Here is a 19,711-nt window from a genome sequence, read left to right on the forward strand (position 1 = left end):
TGAATTTTGAACTTCCTGATGATCTTGATTCGGTGGTGTGGATGGTTTGGAGACAGTGGCACTGTAGGATAAAAAGGAGGCACAGCTGGAGGCAGCAGACACGATGAGGGCCTCTTTGGGAGGACAGGCAGGATCAGGAACGTCAGAGGGAAATTTAGTTGGAAGTGCCAGCAAGGAGGCGTATGGAGGAAGATCAAAGAGGCTATTTAGGAATGTACAGGAAGTTTGTAGGTGTAAGGGAAAAGGATGCCGAGGATAGGTTGAGATAGAGGCAGACAATTCACCGTGGTGACCAAGGCACCAGCCTTGCGTGCAATGGCTCAATAAAATTTGTTGGTTTCATCTTTTATGTTAAATTGCCAAAATAGAACAACTTTTAACTTTTTTTTGATATTCCAATTTTTCAGGTAGTACCTGTATATGCAAAAAAAAAGATATTTCTTTATATAAATTGAATAGTAAAACCGTAGACATCCAAGCACTGGATAATTTATATGGGGATGAAATACCCTCTCTGCCCTTCACCCTTTGTGCTTCAGTTGCAGACAGTACCCTTGAGGCAGTGGCATTTCTCATTGAGGCTGCTTGAGGATCTGCTTCACAAGCTGCAAAGAACATTTAGTAAACCACCCCGCCCAACTGACAGTGTAGTGGTCTGTGTTGAGACTTGGAATTGGGTTTTCCCTTAGTGCTGACACGTACTGAGATAAGTGGTTCTTTCAATACAATAGAACACAATCAGATACAACCAACAAAATAGCTCAGTAGTCTATTAAGCTGGTTTTTTTTTTCAAATATTTTCTGAATCTAAGGTCCTTTTATGCTAAATTAGATAGTATTTGTAAAACGGGGAAATGATCGTCATCAAATTACCAAATTCCCTAATGTGATAAACTGGTGAGATAATCACTCTGTATTCTGCAGTGTTCGGGCTGTGAGGGGGACTTTAGGGGTCTGGCTATCTACTGAAGCTAATGTTTTGGTCTCAGGGCAGCCGAGCCGCATTTCCAGTTCACTAAGCCTGAGATAAACTACACTTAGTGCATGTACAGTTATCTTACTGAGCGAAAGAACAGCAGCAGGACAGTGAGCAGTGGGGAACCAATCCGAAAGCCAGGGAGTGATGATGTGTGTTTTTTGTGGGTGTGTGTATATTAAAAACAAAACAAAAAACTTCACATTTTGAAGTCTTTTATTGTGAAAACTTTGCCTGTATTTTCATGTGATTCAGTGTACAGCATTTGTGGCAGTTTGAGAACCTTCCGAGAATTGCTCAAGTATTTTGCCGAGCAGTAGTGCATACCATCAGAATACCTGTTTTCTTGTTGGAGATGTCCTGGAGGCCCTCTGTGCATTCTTCTGTTATTTAGATAAGCAAATGCCACTGAAGACTCAATGTCAACAAACCTGCCTGTGGGGTGGATTGTGATTTCAAACACACTTTGAGAGAGACAAGACAAGAGGAAAACTGCCTGATTCAGTTAGGGACCACTAGAGCATGTCAGACATGTTGTTGGTTCTTTTATACACAACATCAGATAAGTCTTTTCTGTTAAGAAAACAGTTGCTTAAAAAAAAGAAAAAAAATCACAGATATTTAAATCTTAGTCCCAACATTTCTCAGCATTTTCAGAAGAAAATCCACACAGTTACAATTCATCTCTCATCTTTTCCCCCTTTGGCCTGACCATCCTGCCGATAAACAAGAGAGAATTGGTTTTTTGGTCCTTAACTAGAAAGATAAATGGATGGTCAGCATAGAAAAGTTTGGGGCTTTTCAGTTTGTCTGTGCCAAAAATGCTGACGTCAATTTCGTTCCCATCAGTGTCCCATTCCAAGGCAGAGGCGTGGAAAACATTGGACAGGTAGAGGTCCTTCTTGCCTGTGATGTTGGACAGATCAGCTTTGGATTTGTCCACCGCCTCTGTCAGTCCCAGTTCCTTGAGGTGTTTCTAAAGAAGAAAGAAGATGCTTAGAAGGTCCTTTGGCCGCTGTGTTTCAGACTAGGATGGTTTAGTCATTTTCCTTCTTTCTGCCTTGTTTACCTGCAACTCGTGACTGACTTCCATGCTGACTTTGGGCAGAGACACAGCGACTGCTGTGGTCTGCAGCTTGCCCATCCACGTGTCCAGTTGTTTCTTGCTCAGCGATGTCTCCAGTGTCGCCAGGGTTTCCACATTGTAGGGCAAGATGAATACCACCGAGGACTTCTTATGAGCCAGGGGCATGCTCAGGATGGTCAGCTTATTGGCTTTGTCATCATAGAATTCAAATAGACCTTGGGAAGCAAAACAGAATTTATCAATATTCCACTCTGCTGGTATTTTGTATCAGTGTTAATGTTTTACGAGTGACAAAGACAGTTTTGTATTCATAACAAATCAATTATTGCAAAGCAAATCCTTTCTGCTGTTCTTTTCGTGGTTCGCATTTTAAGTTTGCCTTAGGTTTTGACATGGCTTGGCTTCCTGATACAACCCGTGCATTTATCTAGGCTTAGAGGCCAGCACAAGGAGGACACTCGCAGCCCCGTTTGAGGCTGTTTCATTGGTGTGACCTGGCTAAGGATTGAATCCATGACCCTCTGTCTAAATGCAGGCACTTTCACCTGCAACAAATTAATTTATTTCAGTATATAGGATGAACTGATGTGGCATTATCTTTGATAAATTGAAATAACAAAATAATAGCTTGTTATAAGCAAATGATTGTGGTTACATGGATTACAAAGTAATTCAAATAACACAAATACATGGCAGTCCTTGACTTCCATAGTTCTCAGCTTCTCATAAGACCTTTTTTGAACCTTGAATGTCACAAGATGTCTGAAATAATTTAATGAAGGCTATCAGTGAAGGTCTGCAGGTGGTTTGGACAAACCTGATTGTATTTAGCCTCTATTTACCTGTGCGGTGCATCATCTGCACTGAAACAGTGTATCCTCGGGACACCATGAATCCTCTGTTGTCCACCATCGTTTGGTGGAACCGTTCATCCCAGTGAGCTGTAGGCAGTAAATAGATTTTAGTCATGTAATTGAAAGAAATGATGCATACAGGTCATTTTGAATAAATCCTCACTTTTGAAAAACATAGCATTAATGATCATTGCTCCATCTGTCTTCCCAACGTCCCTCGTGACCTCAGGCAGTTTGCCGCCGGTGGATTTGGCTGCCCACTCATTGATGGAGGTGACAGCGCTCTTCTTGTCTCTGAAGTTGATCTTGGATTGGTCACAGTTGTAGTGCTTTTTGCTGTTCTTGACAAAATCATCCACAAAGGTGACAGAGCTGGGTCCATACAAACGACTGCCAATTTTCCAGGTGACATTGCGAGCCTTTGTGTCAGTGACCTCCGTCAGGAGTTCAGCCAGACCCGAGTGCAGCTGCTCATCTTTCACCTTCTCTGCGTTCAGAAGCGTTTTTACTTGAGAAACAGTGGAGGCTTTGCCACCAAGAGCCACCAGACCCAGAGAGGAGGCTACTACAACAGGAGAGAAAAGAATGTTCTCAATACTTTTGTCTTTGGCCATTCTCTGATAGAGGCTGAAAGCCATTTTTGCACTGTTGTCAGCCAGGATGGTTGCATGGTTACTCAGGACTTTGTCAGCTGAAGTCAAGTTGGCAGCTGAGGTTGAGGTGACCAAGAGCACCAGAGGTACCAGGACTGCCAACCACATGGTGTTATGGTAATATGGTAAACCTGTTAAAGACAAAAAGAAACTCATTAACCAATAGCAACTGATCATCCTTAAGGGGAAAAACTACTTCAACTGTAACTGTGTTGTTAATCCAGCCAAATAGTTTTGATGTGTTTGACTTTCATTAGAGAGCTCTGCTTAACTGCACTTTAACAAGCATCTAGTAAAAAAAAAAATTATGGATTTATATGTATTTAGGGATGCAGGCATTGTCAAAGAAAATCCTGCTGAAGTCAGAATGAAATGAATCTGAAAGTCACAATTAGTCACAATTTGTTGCACCATTCAGACAATAGTAAACAAACATAACAAATAAAGAACAAAAGTTGTGTCCATCCACCTGCAGAATCAGAAATGTCTGCCTCTATACGCCGGATGCTTTGTAGCTAAGCTAGCTAACAATTTTACTGAGAATAAATGCAATTTGGATGTTTGTTTTTTATTTCTATTGTATTTGGTGACAAATGCGTTTTTATGATTTATTTTTTTTTCCTGGTGCTTCACTGTACAAGGCAAATAATGGATCATTTTAAAACATTGGAGAAAATGCAGTCTCTAGACATTTAACTCCATAAATGGTCTTCCTGGCACCAGAGTAAGAGAGAAAAAAAGAATGGAATGTTAAAGCTTGTGTTGCCTGCATAGAGATTTTAATCATAGAAGCAGAGGGAGCCAGTGACATGCAAAGACATCTGATTCGGTTCATAAAGGCTTACATTAGAGTCATGTAGGCAGCTGTAAACTATAAAGGACAATCACTGGCAAGCTACTGCAGAGGTACTAGAACTAATGTGTTGTTGATTCTGATTGGCTTATTTAAGTGTGATAAAGATTAAATAAATAACATTCTCTCATTATTGGAGTAAAAACTAATGCTATTTTGCTCATTTGTTTGTTACGATAAAAGCCTATTTCATTAATTTTCTTATGAACTAGTCTAGGATATTTAGTGATAATAGTAGTACAATGGGGCAGACTGTGGACTATTTCAGCCAATTGGAAAAATGTCAACGTATGTTGCAAAGTTTTAAGCAAACATTGTTTGGCTATAGTGTAAGACTTGGTGTTAGATAGACAACGTTAGACAGATATATGAGTTAAACATTAAGGTCAAAAATGCAAAGCCACAATGCATGCCACAATTCCACACTGCAGATTATCTGCAATGCAAAATACTTATTTATTGCTCTGACTAGCTGCTAACTGTATCTGTGGCCTCTTTTTAAAGACCAGAGCATTTTCTACCAGTGCAGCACTGGACTGGGTGCTCTTTCTCCTGCCTTTCTCTTTTCCTCTCAGTACCTTACCTTTCTTTGTAGGCTTGTTCGGTGCTTCAGCTGGCTGTTCTCAAGCGCAAGTCGCCAAAAATACGTGTTATGAAGTGAAGAGTTGTACTTGTTGATAGCAGAGTGATCTGAGTCGTATGGAGTTCTTCCCTGCACTGGAATCTTATTTCCTGTCCTGTCCCGCCCATGGTTTCCAGGGCCGGGAGAAAAATCCCCTTCCCCAAGGTCCTAAAGCCTGAATAATACCTCAGCTAGAGCTCTGGACTCGTCGAGTACATTTAAGGTTATAGTTATTATTATAGTTTGTCACTGAATTGAAATATATGAACATAATTATATAAAAACAAACACAAACACAAAACTTTGTACAGGTCGGAGACCTCGACCGTGCAACCCTGGTCCTCCAACGTTTCCTTAGCTTTGTCTTTTGCCGCCGCTGTTATCTGTGTCTTTTCTCCCGGTTGTTCAAGTAGAAGTTTGTTTTGAGATGTTTTTGAGACAACCACCTGATGACACCACTCAGCATATGATACAAGGCATGTAAGGTAGAAGCGACCTTTTAGTCTCAATCATTAGAAAAGGTTGCAGTCGGATCAGCATGCATGAATGTAATGGGAAGAGGACATATTTGAGCTGAATGCTCCGGCTGCACCACCCGCCCACGCTCGCTTTCTCACCCCAACCCCCATGAATGCCTCTCTCCATTATCCCTGTGATAGTTCAAGTGACCTCCCCCTGTGTGGGAAACACAAAGTCTGAGCAGACAACAGGATGTTACAGATGCAGCGGATGCATGTCCGGAGAAACACCGTCTGGGCTCTCGAAAGTAACCCAGCTTTTAATTTACTGCTATTCAACTGTTTATTTTCCCTAGGGAAATGTATTTATTAATGTTTTAAAAATTGGCTGTGTTATTTTAGATTGTTCTTGGTCTTTCTTTACTGTGAATGTTGTTTTTTTGTTGTTTGCACAGTCTCTGGTAAGCATTGCCACTTCATTTCACTGCACAGCCAGCATGTGCATGTGACGAATAAAGTTCTTGAATCTTGAATCTTGAATCTTATGCATTGTTAGCACTTTGATCTGTAATGAATATCGATAAAGCTGTTCTTCTCCCGACAACGACAAAATAAGTTTCTTTGTCCCAACAATGTCTAATGGGTTTTCCTGGGGATTAAGAGTACACCAGAAAAAGAAAAGCAAAGATAGAAAGTTTGATTTCATGTTTTGCTGTTCTGCCATAATGAACTTAAGGATTCTAATTAACAATCAAGTTCTTATATACAGCTTCTTATAGCCAGGCAAGAGGTGGCGACGTTGATGTGTAAGGTGTGAGTCATGATCTTGCATCAATTGTGTGTGTGTGTGTGTGTGTGTGTGTGTTTGGACCTACTTAGAAACCCCCTGCTGGAATCTTAACATGTTGGTCTTTATTGAAAATAACGGAATGATCAGGACAGAATTCTGCTTTGGTATTCAGTTGTGACACGCAATAACAGCAACAAAAAAAAAGCCCCCTGCTGGATGAGAAGGTGACTTGCAGCAGAACACACCACTAGAGGGTGACAAAGAACTACAAATGAAAAAGAGAACAGTACGCTGGCTCATGTAACTAGAGCAGTAACTGAAATGTTACAGGGAATTTGATAGCCACTGCTAACTGTTCATTCTTTATGACTTTTGTGTTAGAAGATGTGAAGTGGACGACGGTAGACTATAGAGATTCCAAAACTAAAACAGTTTATAATGACATCTAAGTTTGTTTTTATTTTCTCTCTTGCTTCCTTTTTTGCTTGCTTTCTTCTTACATTTGATACTTCTTTACATCCCGCCCCCCCCACCCCCCAGCAAATGAGTCCATCACAGTGCCAGAAGCACATTGTCAGCAAGAGATACGTTCCAGTCGAGGTACAATCACTGCCACTGCTAAATGTTTAGGATTAAAGGGATCTGACGTAATTATCCAAAGCTAACGGTTAATCTCTGAGTGCTGCGCCTGGAATAGATCACCGACAAGGCGCTACTCATCTGCACTGCCTCAGGAACCTGGTTGGTGTCTCGGACCTTGTATTGTGACGTCCCCCAGAGTGTGGAGAAGGAAGAAGATACAGCAAAGAAGACTGCATTAACTACGTATTATGTACATTTAAAAAAAATGATGAGCACCATATATTAAAGGTGAACTCTAAATGATGTCCTTCCCAATTCCTCTCTATATAGTTTATTGAAAATGAAGAGGTTTATTTGACACATGACATTGACCTTTGCATGAAAGTATGTGTAATGTGTAATTTCAGTTATTGTTGCAACGTGACGACTTGCGTTTATTGCAAATTTTCTTCATATGAAGTGAATAGTAAACAGTGGCACTCCAAATCCCAGTACAACAAAAAGTAAGAAGGAGAAAATAGCAACATTTGAATTATTTTATGCATTTGCTCAGCAATCAGAACAGCATTGCGTAACATTAAGACCGCTGTCATTACACTGACGGACAGTGACATTACTGTACGTCTGATGGTACACAGTAGCGGCACTGCAGACAGCCGAACCATCATTAAAGCGACTGTTGCTGATTTTTTTTTTTTTTTTTATCACTTAAGACTAGCCACACTGCAGTTACAAACCAAACAAATATAATTGTTTTTTTTTTTTAAATATGTCTATAATATTTGATCCTGTGAGAATAATTAAAGAAAATGTGATATGTTTAATGATATGGCAAATTAAGTCTGAAGTGATGAAGAAGAGGCTGGAAAAATGAAAAACACGAAGAAAGAACAGCTATTACTCTTACGTGCACTAGTTATTTTTTTATGATGTAAGTTTAGGTTTATGATGCTGTGGAGTGAATAGAGGGTGAAAGGCCTTCCTAGTGTTGAGCCATGGTTTTACTCATGCTCTGCTCTCCTCTGGTTGAATTGAAGCTGTCATGTCACCAGAAACACAGACAAGATTGAGGACTTAGGCTGCTCTCATGGTTTATCGTGGACTAGAAGCAAAACATGAGAGTCCTTCCAAGAGTTTGAATAGTGTAGAATTTTACACTATAGGCAGAGTTGAGTTAAAACCCATTTGTCTGGCCACGTGGCTGCCATCAGATCCCCTCTCTCGCTTTGTGTGTGTGTGTGTGTGTGTGTGTGTGTGTGCGCGCGCGCGCGTGCGTGCGTGTGCGTGTGCGTGTGTGTCCCTCCCCAACCCTCCACACCTCAGCTCCGCCCCCCTCCCCGCCGTGCCGAGCGCGAGGATTACGGACTAACTAGCCGCCGACGGAGCAAAGACTCCTCCAGGTTCAGTCCCATCATTTATCCAAGTCTGCCATCTTTCATTCAGCTCGCACTCTTAACATTTTCAAAGTGGGCTCATGCGGACCTTTTCTGTGCGTCGAACGGCCGCCGACAGAAACTTTGTGGACTTGCGGGACAGCGTGACGGCGAGGAGGCGACGGGACAGCATGTCGACACCTACGGGAGAAAAGTGATCGACCGGTTGGCCACTCGTCGTTTTCAGCACCGTCCGCGAGTCACGTCGAAGAGTCGAAGCAGGTGTGTGCTTGAATATGTTTGGGTCACTTTGACAGAATGGGGTAGCGCCGCTTTAAAAATGTGTTTACTTAACTTGACCAACTGGGGAAAAAAAAAAAAAAAAAAAAAATTGTGTTCATTTGTTTTGTGTTTCTTTCTTTATTCTGTGTTGGTTGAGTTTACACACAGTCCCCTCTCATCGTCTCATCATCCCAGTCCATCCTCTTTACAGGCTTTACGAGTCCTAGATGCAAACAAGACTTTAATTCATTGTTTACTATGCCGCTGCACTCTGCCACCTGCTTAAGAAAATTCAAGTGTTGCCCAAGTCACTCGTATGGCAGTTTAAATCCGGAACATTGAGTAAAGGCACAAACACATCAGTCTTAATTATAGTGTGTAGATTTGATCGGTCACATATAATCAAATTCTAATGCAGCTCCATGAGCTGCGAGCCGTTGATAAGAACGGGGTTCCACTGATGGTTTGCAGGACCTCATTATTTAAAAGGATGATTGGAGAATTGGTTCCTCTGTGAGTGAGAGAGGATTTAGAAACATCTCCTGGAAGGAATCAAATGTAAGGTGGCTGAGGGTGGAGTGTTTGGAATGACAGTCGACCTGGGAATTCTTGATTACAGATTACAGATTGATTGTAGCTTTCCAACTGTACTGGGGTCACTTGACTAGAATGGGTTCACAGGAGAGGCAGCAACGTTGGATGGATCCACCTTTTAATCCCCCCCCCCCCTCCCGGTCTGCCCTTTTGTCTTCCTGAATCTGTTTAGTCCTATCTAACTAGCAGTGTCCTTCCTCATGCTGAGTCGTTCACATTGTCCACTGGGCCATAACACCGTCTTTGATGAAGCTCCTCCGGCTAACGTTGTGGACGTCAGGAAACGGAGGGTAACCAGCAGCCTGACGTGTTTATTGATGGCTGAAATTCAGTCTTGCTGAAAGACGGTTGTCGCTTAAAAAAAGAAAAGTGTAACAGGTTTGTCAAGAGTTTGCCCCATTCTGCTGATAATGAGGAAACTATTTTCGGCGAAATCCGCTGAAAGATTAAGGATGCTATTAATTCTTATCCAAATTTAATGAAGAAGTAAAAGATGGACGATGGAAAGAGGCGACAGTGACTGAAATAGAGGGCTAATTATAACCTAGCATAACTGATCTTTTGATTGGTTGGAAAAATTAATTAATCTGTGAAATATGATTCATTATTCAATTATTTTTCATTCAGTGAGTCCATACCTGGTTTTGGTTAAGAAATATATCATTATATATATCTCTATATATACTTATATATATATATATAGATATATATATATATATGGTCTGTGATTCCAGCTGTTGAGACTTTTGAGGTGGAAGTCAGACTCACGAGAGCAAACTGGCCTAAAGCCAGGCCAGCTGAAAGCCCACAACACAGTGCTTTGTCATGGGCTGAGTGCAGGTGAGCTCGGCTGAATGAGAGCACTAGCTAGAAAGCTCGAGAGTGGCTGTAAAAGCAGCAATAACATTCCAGTCCATTATCTTTCTTTCTTTCTAATGAAACCTAATAGACGCTCCTTCAGACAGCGTGTTGTAAAAGCTCAAAGAAAAAACCATAGGCATCATGTTAAAATAAATAGCACATAAGAAAACACATGCCTGATTGAAACAACCTGCTACTGAGAGTAAAACCCTTCACTTTCCTGTCTCACCAAGTTGCCAGTATTACTGGTGTGATGCCGTATCATCAGGCAAGTGCAGGTTCCTCAGCTCTGGCTCCACGTCTGAGTGTTGCTCACATTTCACCTTTTGCCTTGATACATTCTTGTAGCGTGCACTATGAACATTCTCATTCCTTTTAAATGTTTAAAAGCGAACAAGTCAAACTCTGCCCCTTATCTACCTACACTAGACATTTGTTCACACCCTTCGCACGCTTCAGCTGAATCCTTTGTGTACCAGGGAAGATTTCTGTGATTCCTGGACTCATCTGTTTACTGTAGGACGAGCACAACATTGCAACTTTAGCACCACTGAAAAAGCAAAAGATGAGCGTTTTAAAAGTGGCCTTCGAACCCCTCAGTTGTGAAGATGTGAGTGCCAGCAGTCAGTGGTGGTTATAATAATATATTGTCAAACCAAAAGCCACTGCCGCCCTAAGTGGTAAAATTAGCGATGCTATCTGCAGGCTATGCCGTCATAAGACAAGGATAAGACAAGGGGAAGCATAGCTCATCAGACCGAGTTTATCTTGAGGACGTGAGACGACAAATGACATGTTTTTATTGTCGACCTAATGGAAACTTCTCTGCTCTAATCCACTGTTTTCTCTCCTGAGTGTTGCTCCGCTTGTCAAAGGGCTAAGTTCTAAATCTCCTGTTGACCCGTCCTTTCACTGCAGCATGTTATTGCGCGACGTCTATCCTCAGACATGACTCAACTCTGACCAGTGTCCTTTCGGTGATGTCGTCCCTGCAAACACCTTCACTGTGTGTTGTGACAAATATGCCTCCGTAACGTGATGTCGCACGCCGTCGCAGTTGTGTTTGAGCCGATGCAGCCCGAATCCTCTTTGAAAGCCGATCTTTTCTCAGGGTTCCTTGCCGCTTGTGGGATGCTATCGGACTGGCGGAGCGTCGAGGCTGAAGGAGCATGGTGAAACACCAACCCTTGCAGGTCTATGAGAAGCAGTTCTTCGTGTCCTTTGTCACTGGGATCTATGGTTGCCGCTGGAAACGCTACCAGCGCTCCCAAGAAGACAGCTCCAGGGTAAGGCAAATGTCAGCGGTCACGGTGTGCACTGTAGTTAAAAAGAAATATATACCAATGTTTTTCCTTTACCTCTTGATACAGTGACATAATCTTGAATAATGAAACTGGTGGCTCTCATTGAAGAAGTATTGATTAACAGCCTATTGTCCAGCTGTTATATGTATATGTTATATATATGTATTTACCCCTGAGGATAGCCATGGTTCTTCAGCCCCGAAAGTATTACCTGAGATTGTCCAACTGCAAAAGTTCAAATGTGAACACATGCAATAAGAGATGGAGGTTTGACCGTGAAGTGACTTGGTATGATATTCATTTGACTAAACCTCTTTAATGACTATTTATTGATTTCTTGCTTACTTTTTGATACCATTTGTGCTTTGCTGTGATCCAGGTATCTCAATATGCTACAGACTTCAGTATACACCAGATGCAAATTGCCATTTGTTGTTGAGTATCTGCTCACAACAGATCTCAGTTGGGTTAAGGTTTTCATGCTCAGAGACTGAATAAAAAATTTTAAAAAAGCCAGCACAATACATATGTGAGCTTTTTTTTTTTTTTTTTTTTATTTTATTTATTTGCTTCATTGTATTATGGGCTTTAATTGACTTAGAAACTGATGATCAGATTGGGGGAAAGTCATCCTAGAACCTCATGAGGAAACTGATAACCATGGCTATTGTGACTGATTGCTTTTAATTATGCGTCATTACCGTGTCATGTACCTCGTCATGTCACTGAAGCCCCGCCCATATTGGCTTACGAAACACCAAACATAAAAACGGAGATGGCCGTGTGATAAATAATATCAATCTAGTTCCACAATTCATATCAGCCTCAAACAGTCAAAACAAGTGAGGAATTCTTGAGTTCGAACCTCAGAAAAGGAGGTCATTCTTATTTCACTGCGCATGTGTTCATGAAATTTCCAAAGAAATTCACCCTCAACAACATCAAGACCACAAGAAACACATAATTATGATTCTTTAGGAATACCTTTAAAAATCTTTGGGTCCAGCTTGTGTGTAATATTCTTTGACACTGGTTTTGTTGTGACCAGTAGTTTCCTACCTCTCCTTTTAGCTGCTTGTCACTGTTGAACTAGTGCAAAAGCAAAAAAAGTTTAAGTATTGCTAACTCAGTCATATCTAATATCAGTTATACCTCACATTAAGTATTGGTACCTCACTCAGGTATCATAGTTTATCATGTGTCTCACTGCAAGTCATGCTGTTCATATAGCCTTGGTAGTGTGTATGATTTGTGATGGTTTGTTTACTTTTTTGCCTATTAGTTCTGCTTTGTTTAAGTTTCTATGGAAATAAAAGTAAGCAAAGAAATATGTCAGACAAAGTGCGAGTGGTATTATGCATTTGTTAGTCTTATCCAGCGACCTTGTAAATAAACACAGACAGCTTGAATGTGGCCAACTGAACATAATGTGCCAAACAGAGGCTGACAGTGAGACAGGACAGACGGGGCCGAGGCTGCGCTGAAACATGATCGCACCTCAGGAATAAAAGAACTCTTTTCCATTCTGTGCTTCGTGCCGCCAAAAAATAGGTCAGGCTTTTGTGTCGGGCAACACAAAACCGCACACCAGTGGTTGAATGGCAATGCACAGTCAGTCATTTATATTCTGACAATGCAGATCAGCTCTTTCTTTGAGGCTTATTTCATTTTTCTGAGGTCCTTATTTGTCATAATTACAGATTTCTTTTAGATTTGCATTTATGAATTCAGTTCATCGTCTTTCCACCATCAGTTTTGCTTGAGAATGTAGAAACTGGATTTTAGAAAAAGTGGCTGTCAGTTATTGCTTAATCATCATGAAGATATTTTTCTCGACATTAGCCTCAAACAAACTCAAATTCCTAAGAACCCTGTCGACCCGAGCCTGGTAACTGGAAACCAGTGGCTGCAGTAAAGGGCAGACAGGAAACAGTGCAGCCTTTAGATTTGAAAAGCAGAGCGAGATACCCAGCTGTGTCAGATACCAACTGGGCAGCCACAGCAACTGGTGCTGCACGTCTTTGATATCACAAAGACCAAGTGACTCAGCCATAAATGAGTCTGTTTACTGAGGGGGTGCATTTGCCACTGTGAGGACCAAGAAGAAACACAAACAAACAGCAGATTTGAACCCCCTTGTGTCAACTTCTACAGAATGTCATTGACACACCTGGGCAAAAAGGCTAGTGTGGATGCACTGTACTACTCTGTGCACCTGATTTACTAAGATTCCAGATAATGTGCACAAAATCAATTGCACACACTACAGACTACAGATTGTGGGGTCTATTAGTCTGCACACAGCCTGCTAAGATTGCACACGCAAACAAAAACAGGTGCAAAAGTGATGCAGACGGCACTTTTTAGATAAATATTGTGCACCCAAGAGTTTCCGAGAGTTTGGCTTGTTCTTGTTGGTGGTTTGATTAACAAGGCGGCTAAATAATAACGGCCACAATCAGTTTGACTTTTATCAAATTACATTGCGTGTGCTAAATAATTTACTAGCATCTTTTCGGGCCAATATTTTGCACCCAAATCTGCATATTCATTTAGCCAAACACACTAAGTGGGCTGGACTTTGTCTGCTTGACAAATGCAACCCTCACGGTGGCCCCTCAGTAGATCAGCTTCCTCATCAGTTAGGCAGCCATGTTATTGCGTAGCCGCAGATTTATGGGTTTGGATCCTGCTCCATCCCAGCCTCTCTGTCTCTTTGCCCACATTTTCTTGATGAATGTGAATGACGGTGGTGGTGGTCGGAGGGGCCTTTGGCGCCGAGTGTCAGCTGTGGCGACAGACATGTAGCTAAACACCACCTGTGTGAGTGTGGTGTGAATGAATAATGGTTCCTAGTGTGCTGGATATTTATTTTTTTTTTTTTAAATGTGTCCATCATTATTATGATGATCATCATTATTGTTATGATTTTTGTTGTTGTTGTTGTTGCTGTTGCTATTTACAGCTCATTGATCCAATGAAAGTGCCAGACAGCAGTTTCTTTCAGCATAAAGCTGAACCCGACTCTGTGTGATTCTAACCATTCTGTTAAGTATTTATGAAGAGAGGCGGAGAAGGACTGGTGTGTGGTACACAGTTGTGCTGATGGGTTACAACCGACGATAACATTCCTTTTCAACTTTGCCTTTATGCTACGCTCCAATGGCCACTGGAGTCCTCGACTGGATAATAATTAAAAAGAGCAATTTGAACCTTTTGAAACAGTCTTTAGCATCCTAAAATTAAATTTGGGGTATAACAACCAACTCTTGAACATTTTAGAACAGTGGAATTGATTATTTGGTGACATGCAGTTCTTTATCTACCAGTGGCAGAATATATAATGATAATCATAAAGGAAACAGAAGATGAATTACACTTGGAAATAGAGCAGGAACACATTCTGTAATATATCTGGTTTCGGCTGAACGACAACGTGACTGGCTGAGTGCCTCACAACAACCTACTGTCACATGACCTTAAATAACTCGCTAAACCAATTAAAATCAGCCACTATAACTTGTCATTTCGCCACTTCTGCTGTCCTGCTGTTCCTCAACTGTATCTGGTCCGATGGTTCCCAGTCATGGAATGTTCACCTCACCAGTGGCATCCCAGTTGAAAGTCATCCCCTGTGCCAGTTCTTTCAGGTAAAGAACAGGTACAATCTCCTAAACTCTTACATAAGTTGCTCGAAACTGTGAGCCAGGCACGTTGCGGTGCAAAGCTGATCAATGGTCAACAAGATATGTTGACTAGCCTATCATATTCTTCACCCTTCCTCACATAGCATTAGCCACTAATCTTGTTAAGTACTGAAGGTAAGAGTCCTTGAGGGCTGAGGAAGCTCACCTCTGTACCTTTGTCCCACATGCCAAGAACTGGAATGGAAAAGTATCTCTCAGTACATTGCCACAAAAGTTGGTGCCATGGTGATATTCTGTCACCAATAAAAAATACATTTTAGGACAGTTCATTTTGTTTCTTTAATCTTTTAAAACCCCAACCACAGCCACAGTCTTCACTATGTATAGCTTCACTATACATTTAACTCAACTGCTTTTACTACATTAGTATATGTATACAGTATGTCCCATATGTTGATAATTGACCTACATTACGCAGTGCTTAAGTGCTTCCAAAGCAACTGCTGAATTTAAATAAAGATCTGAATTAGTTGTGTGAAAAAAACGACCTCCAAACAACAGTGCAGTCATGTGCTATGCAGTGTTGATGTCCCTTTATAGGCTTGCACCAACTGCGACGTCACAACAATGTGCATTTAGACATTTTGCAGAAAGTGAAAGGATTGCTGCTTTTAAATGCAATGTAATGCAAATGTGAAGAAAAACTCAGGAGGACTTAATAGCCCGTACAGCGTATTGAAATTCCAATATCAACATGTAATGTGAACATCAGCTTTTTGCTTCAAATGTCATTATGTTTAGCAGATTGAGCCTCACTGACCCAGTTAGCCGCCACCCGTGGAGGTGCTAGTGTTCAGGTTAGCAGCTATCAAGATCCCTAATCAAGCAGTACAATTATGTATTGTAGCATAGCAAACAATAGATTCACTGTCTTTCCCTTCTCTGTGAATATGGACTGACCATGTTGCAGTCACTCTAACAATTACTCTGAACAGGCCTAAAAATAAGAACAACCTCCCAGACATAGGTCTCATTATTATCCTGTTTACAGGCGGTGCCCACTAGGGATGTAAGGCCACGACCGAGACCAAACATGTCGAGATTTGAGGCCAAGATCCCAAATATTTTTGAAGTCAACAGGATCACAATCAGTGTAGCTTGTGATAGTCAGTGTTGCAGAATTTGTTCACCAAGGAATTAGCTAACGTGTTTTGTAAATATGTTTTTTTGCTTTTGGTTGCTTGGATTTGAAAAATTGCGGGTAATGATAAACCGGCTTGTTATATCAGAGACCAAGACCAAAGAGTGTCGAGATGGAGACAAGACAAGAGTGGTCTTGGAACCAGTGTCAAGACCAAGACTAGTCTGAAGAACTGCAACGCTAGAGCCCACAGCAACGTGTGCAGTCAACTGAGGACACATTTGAAAAAAATGTGACCTTTTGCGATGTGACTGCAGAGCTATGTGTGTCTGAAAGAGTCAAACACACAAGAGTCTCTGGTTGGAGATGAATCCATGCATGAGGAGCGTGAGGACAGAACAGTAGATTGTGAGTCTGCATGACTGAACTACAACAGACTGAGGGCCTGAGACCAGAGCACTCTGATTGGCTGAGCACTAAACATAACAAGTGGGATGGTTTTTAAAGATTAAAACTTACTTTCTAAGTATTTGTGTTACTTTACATTGATCACTTTAGGTCATAGCTTGTACAGTACATCAGAAGGTGGCCTTGTCAAGGTTTGCTCCTGAATTAAGGCTGTTGAAGTGAAAACTTGTTCTGTTTTTGTTCTAACTCTGAGACTTTGCCATCTTTTTTGTTTTTCTTTGCAGTGGGAGTGTGCATGGTTCTCCATCCTGAGCACTTCTTTCCTTCTGCTTCTCTGTTGGGCTTACTTCTGGTTGGTCGCTCAAAATGATTTCAACGAGTTCAACTGGTGAGTCCGCTGTCTCGCTGTTTTGGAATTGTTTTTCCTTGCGTGTCAAAGCGAGAAAGTCGAGGTCAAGGTGGCCTGAGCCCCAGCGTCAATGACTCCCATCTCACCTCTCCAGGCTGGTGTACAATCGCTCTGGGGAATGGAGGGATGAGACAGTTCCCATCCTGGCGTCTACAACTGTGGGATTCACCTACGTTACATTCTTGATGGTGAAGGTCCTTCTCTGATCTCTCCAGAATAAAATGTGACCGACTGCTTCTAACGACCTCTAACAAAATCTTCTTCTTCTTCTTCTTCTTCTTCTCCTTCTTCTTCTTCTTCTTCTTGTTCTTTTCCCCAGTTGTTAGCACTTTTTCATATATCACTGGGCCAGCAGCTGAACCTCTACTGGGTTCACAAGGTGCAGTGAGTCACACAGGTCCTATTTTTTTTACCAGTCACTCCTAATAAAAATTGACATCCTCTTTGCCTTTTCTGTCTGGACAGATTGGAGTGTTGGCTACACTGCTGACCACTGTCTCTGGTGTTGTCTCTGTTGATGACATGTGGAGCAGTGAGTGGGACATCTTACTGGTATCGCTGCAGGTTAGATCTACTTCAGTCTTTATTAAGTCTTTTAAAAGCGGCATCACTTGGATGAGTAGCGACCAAAATCAGAAATCCAAAAAGATTTAGGGCAAAAGTGAGCAACGTGAGGACTCACTGCCCTCATTTAAGCATCAATAATTCCGTCTTACTTCTCCGAAGAGACAAAAACTGCTGTTTCTTGACATTGTTCTTACACTCTGTGCACAAGGGCTGAGTAAAATCTAATCTCATTGATCTTTTTCTACCAGAGGTCCTCTCTATTTTGGTCTTATTCTTTGTGACAAGTACAGAGCACAGTGTTCTTTTCCGACGCTGCCTATTACCAACCGAGTCCCAGTCTCTCACAAGGAACTGCTTATTAACACATTGTGTGTCATGTGTCTGTGCTTTAACAGGCCACAGCACCTTTCCTGCACCTCGGAGCCCTGGCAACAGTCACCGCTATCAGCTGGTTGGTCGCTGGATATGTGATTCGCAGGGAGAGATCCAGTAAGAGCCCACTTGTGTTTCTTGTAAAACTCTCTGTTGTGACTGGGCTGGATGGATTAGCAATTTAAAGGTGCTGTGTGTGAAATTGTGCATGATTTAATGGCAAAAGCTTAATATGCTACCCATAAATATGTATTTGTAAGGGCATAATTACTGTATAATAAAAGTAGATTGGTTTTCCTACCCTTAAAACGGTTCTTTTTTGTTTGCAAATGTAAATGTTTTTCCATAGCAAGTGCTAAGGTGAATAAAGAGACTGATTACTCCTCCTCAGATTTCCAGATGATAGTGCTGCTGCTTTACATCGTTATCCTCCTGGTTCTCTATTTGGCACCACTCACCTTCACCTGCCCCTGCGTGATGGACCGCCACAGCCTCAGACCTCGACCAGACATCATTGGCCGGCGTGGAGCTCCAATGGTGAGTCGTCCAAGAGTGCAGAAATCTTTCTATTTCTGCACAGCATACATAACAGATTGTTATTTTCTTTGTTGAGAATTCTTTGTTATTGTTGGAAATTATTCACTCATGTGCCAGTGCTTTAATTCCGGGCATTGGCTGGCTGTGATCAGCTGTTTACATAACGACAACCAAATATGTCATGACTGTTTTTGGTTTTAAACATTTTAAACCACACACACACACACACACACACACACACACACACACACACACACACACACACACACACACACTCATGTACAAATAAACACGGTAGGTGTGCAAATTTCCAAACCTGCTGTTGCCTTTGTCCAGATCTTAATTTGACACACAAGACTTAAAAAAAAAGAAAAACAAATAGTAAGATATGAATTTTCTTGAGTAAAGAGAAAACTCACATCTTTAAGACAAGAAACTTGTCATTCTTGCATCATTGCATTTAGCAATCAATGCTAAATGTATGTATGTGTGTATGTACGTGTGTATGCATGTGCTATTTTGTTTTTCTAAGTTCAGACCTGCTGTCTGCTTTTGACTCACAGCCACTGATTTGACTGATTTCTCTGCTTTCCAGCTGGCTCCAGAGAACACCCTTGTGTCCTTCAATAGAGCCCTGCAGCAAGGAGCCACTTCCCTGGAGGCAGACGTCACCATCAGGTTATCACTTGCATTTTAATCCTGCTTTTTTTTTTTTTGGCTTAAAAGACTTGGAAATCCTACGTTATAGTGTACTTTGTTTAAAAAGAATACCTTACCATTTACAGAAGCAGTTGTTTGTGTGTGTGTGTGTGTGTGTGTGTGTGTGTGTGTGTGTGTGTGTGTGTGTGTGTGTGTGTGTGAAAATTCTTGCTTTCTTTATGCACAGAAAGCATTTTGGATAGTTTTGGATGATATACGGATGTGTATACTGTATTAGAACTGAAGCGATGGTGAATGAAAACACTCTCTCTCTCTCAGTGTGGATGGCGTCCCCTTCCTGATGCGAGACCGCACTCTGAGACGGACCACAGACGTCACCAAGATCTTTCCGTCCAGGCAGTACGACGATGCCTCATTCTTCAACTGGACTGAAATACGCTCTTTGAACGCAGGCGGGTGGTTTTTGGAGGTACTGAACCCTTTATGCCACATGAGGTTAACACAATATAATGAGCCCAAACTGACAAAATATTTGAATTTGGAAAAAGGCCAACTCTAAGATTTAATGACAGAGAATGATTCTATCAGACTGTTCAGCTGAATCCGCCAGAAAGTGATTTCAAACAAACAATGGGTCTAAATAACAGATCAAAAGAAGTTAATCAATGTGTCTCAAGATTA

The 19,711-nt window shown here is 41.5% G+C and overlaps 2 protein-coding genes across 4 annotated transcripts in view; one reads left to right on the plus strand and one right to left on the minus strand.

Annotated features, from left to right (window-relative positions):
* Window positions 1–1,178: 1,178 nt before the first annotated feature.
* Window positions 1,179–5,144, minus strand: serpinh1a (serpin peptidase inhibitor, clade H (heat shock protein 47), member 1a). Its single transcript, XM_076019924.1, has 5 exons — window positions 5,007–5,144; window positions 3,081–3,701; window positions 2,906–3,004; window positions 2,046–2,278; window positions 1,179–1,952 (listed from the first exon to the last, which is right to left on the minus strand). Exons 2-5 carry the CDS (start codon window positions 3,676–3,678, stop codon window positions 1,650–1,652), a joined length of 1,233 nt encoding a protein of 410 aa, XP_075876039.1. The 5' UTR covers window positions 3,679–3,701; window positions 5,007–5,144; the 3' UTR covers window positions 1,179–1,649.
* A 3,031-nt stretch (window positions 5,145–8,175) lies between these two features.
* The window catches only part of gdpd5a (glycerophosphodiester phosphodiesterase domain containing 5a), a 17,389-nt gene continuing 5,853 nt past the window's right edge, over window positions 8,176–19,711 (plus strand). The window contains exons 1-11 of one of the 3 annotated variants that reach the window (XM_076019926.1): window positions 8,176–8,275; window positions 8,388–8,530; window positions 11,097–11,271; window positions 16,770–16,873; window positions 16,989–17,082; window positions 17,214–17,273; window positions 17,360–17,458; window positions 17,857–17,950; window positions 18,225–18,370; window positions 18,966–19,048; window positions 19,349–19,499. In XM_076019926.1, the coding sequence (XP_075876041.1) occupies window positions 11,155–11,271; window positions 16,770–16,873; window positions 16,989–17,082; window positions 17,214–17,273; window positions 17,360–17,458; window positions 17,857–17,950; window positions 18,225–18,370; window positions 18,966–19,048; window positions 19,349–19,499 (948 nt within the window). In that variant the 5' untranslated portion in view covers window positions 8,176–8,275; window positions 8,388–8,530; window positions 11,097–11,154. Of the gene's footprint in view, window positions 8,531–11,096; window positions 11,272–16,769; window positions 16,874–16,988; window positions 17,083–17,213; window positions 17,274–17,359; window positions 17,459–17,856; window positions 17,951–18,224; window positions 18,371–18,965; window positions 19,049–19,348; window positions 19,500–19,711 lie in introns of all 3 variants that reach the window. The other 2 variants (XM_076019925.1, XM_076019927.1) reach the window with 2 other exon arrangements.

Source organism: Nelusetta ayraudi, unplaced genomic scaffold, assembly GCF_046127955.1.
Source record: "Nelusetta ayraudi isolate G7.1 ecotype Tasmania unplaced genomic scaffold, CSIRO-AGI_Nayr_v1 ptg000011l, whole genome shotgun sequence".
NCBI classification, from domain to species: domain Eukaryota; kingdom Metazoa; phylum Chordata; class Actinopteri; order Tetraodontiformes; family Monacanthidae; genus Nelusetta; species Nelusetta ayraudi.

Excerpts from the sequence above, each read along its gene's own strand:
- serpinh1a (XM_076019924.1), bottom strand. The coding sequence starts at position 3,678 with ATGTGGTTGGCAGTCCTGGTACCTCTGGTGCTCTTGGTCACCTCAACC. Across the intron at positions 3,005-3,080 it reads TAATGCTATGTTTTTCAAAA|CTCACTGGGATGAACGGTTC; the intron begins GTGAGGATTTAT and ends TACTGCCTACAG. Across the intron at positions 2,279-2,905 it reads GCAGATGATGCACCGCACAG|GTCTATTTGAATTCTATGAT; the intron begins GTAAATAGAGGC and ends TTGCTTCCCAAG.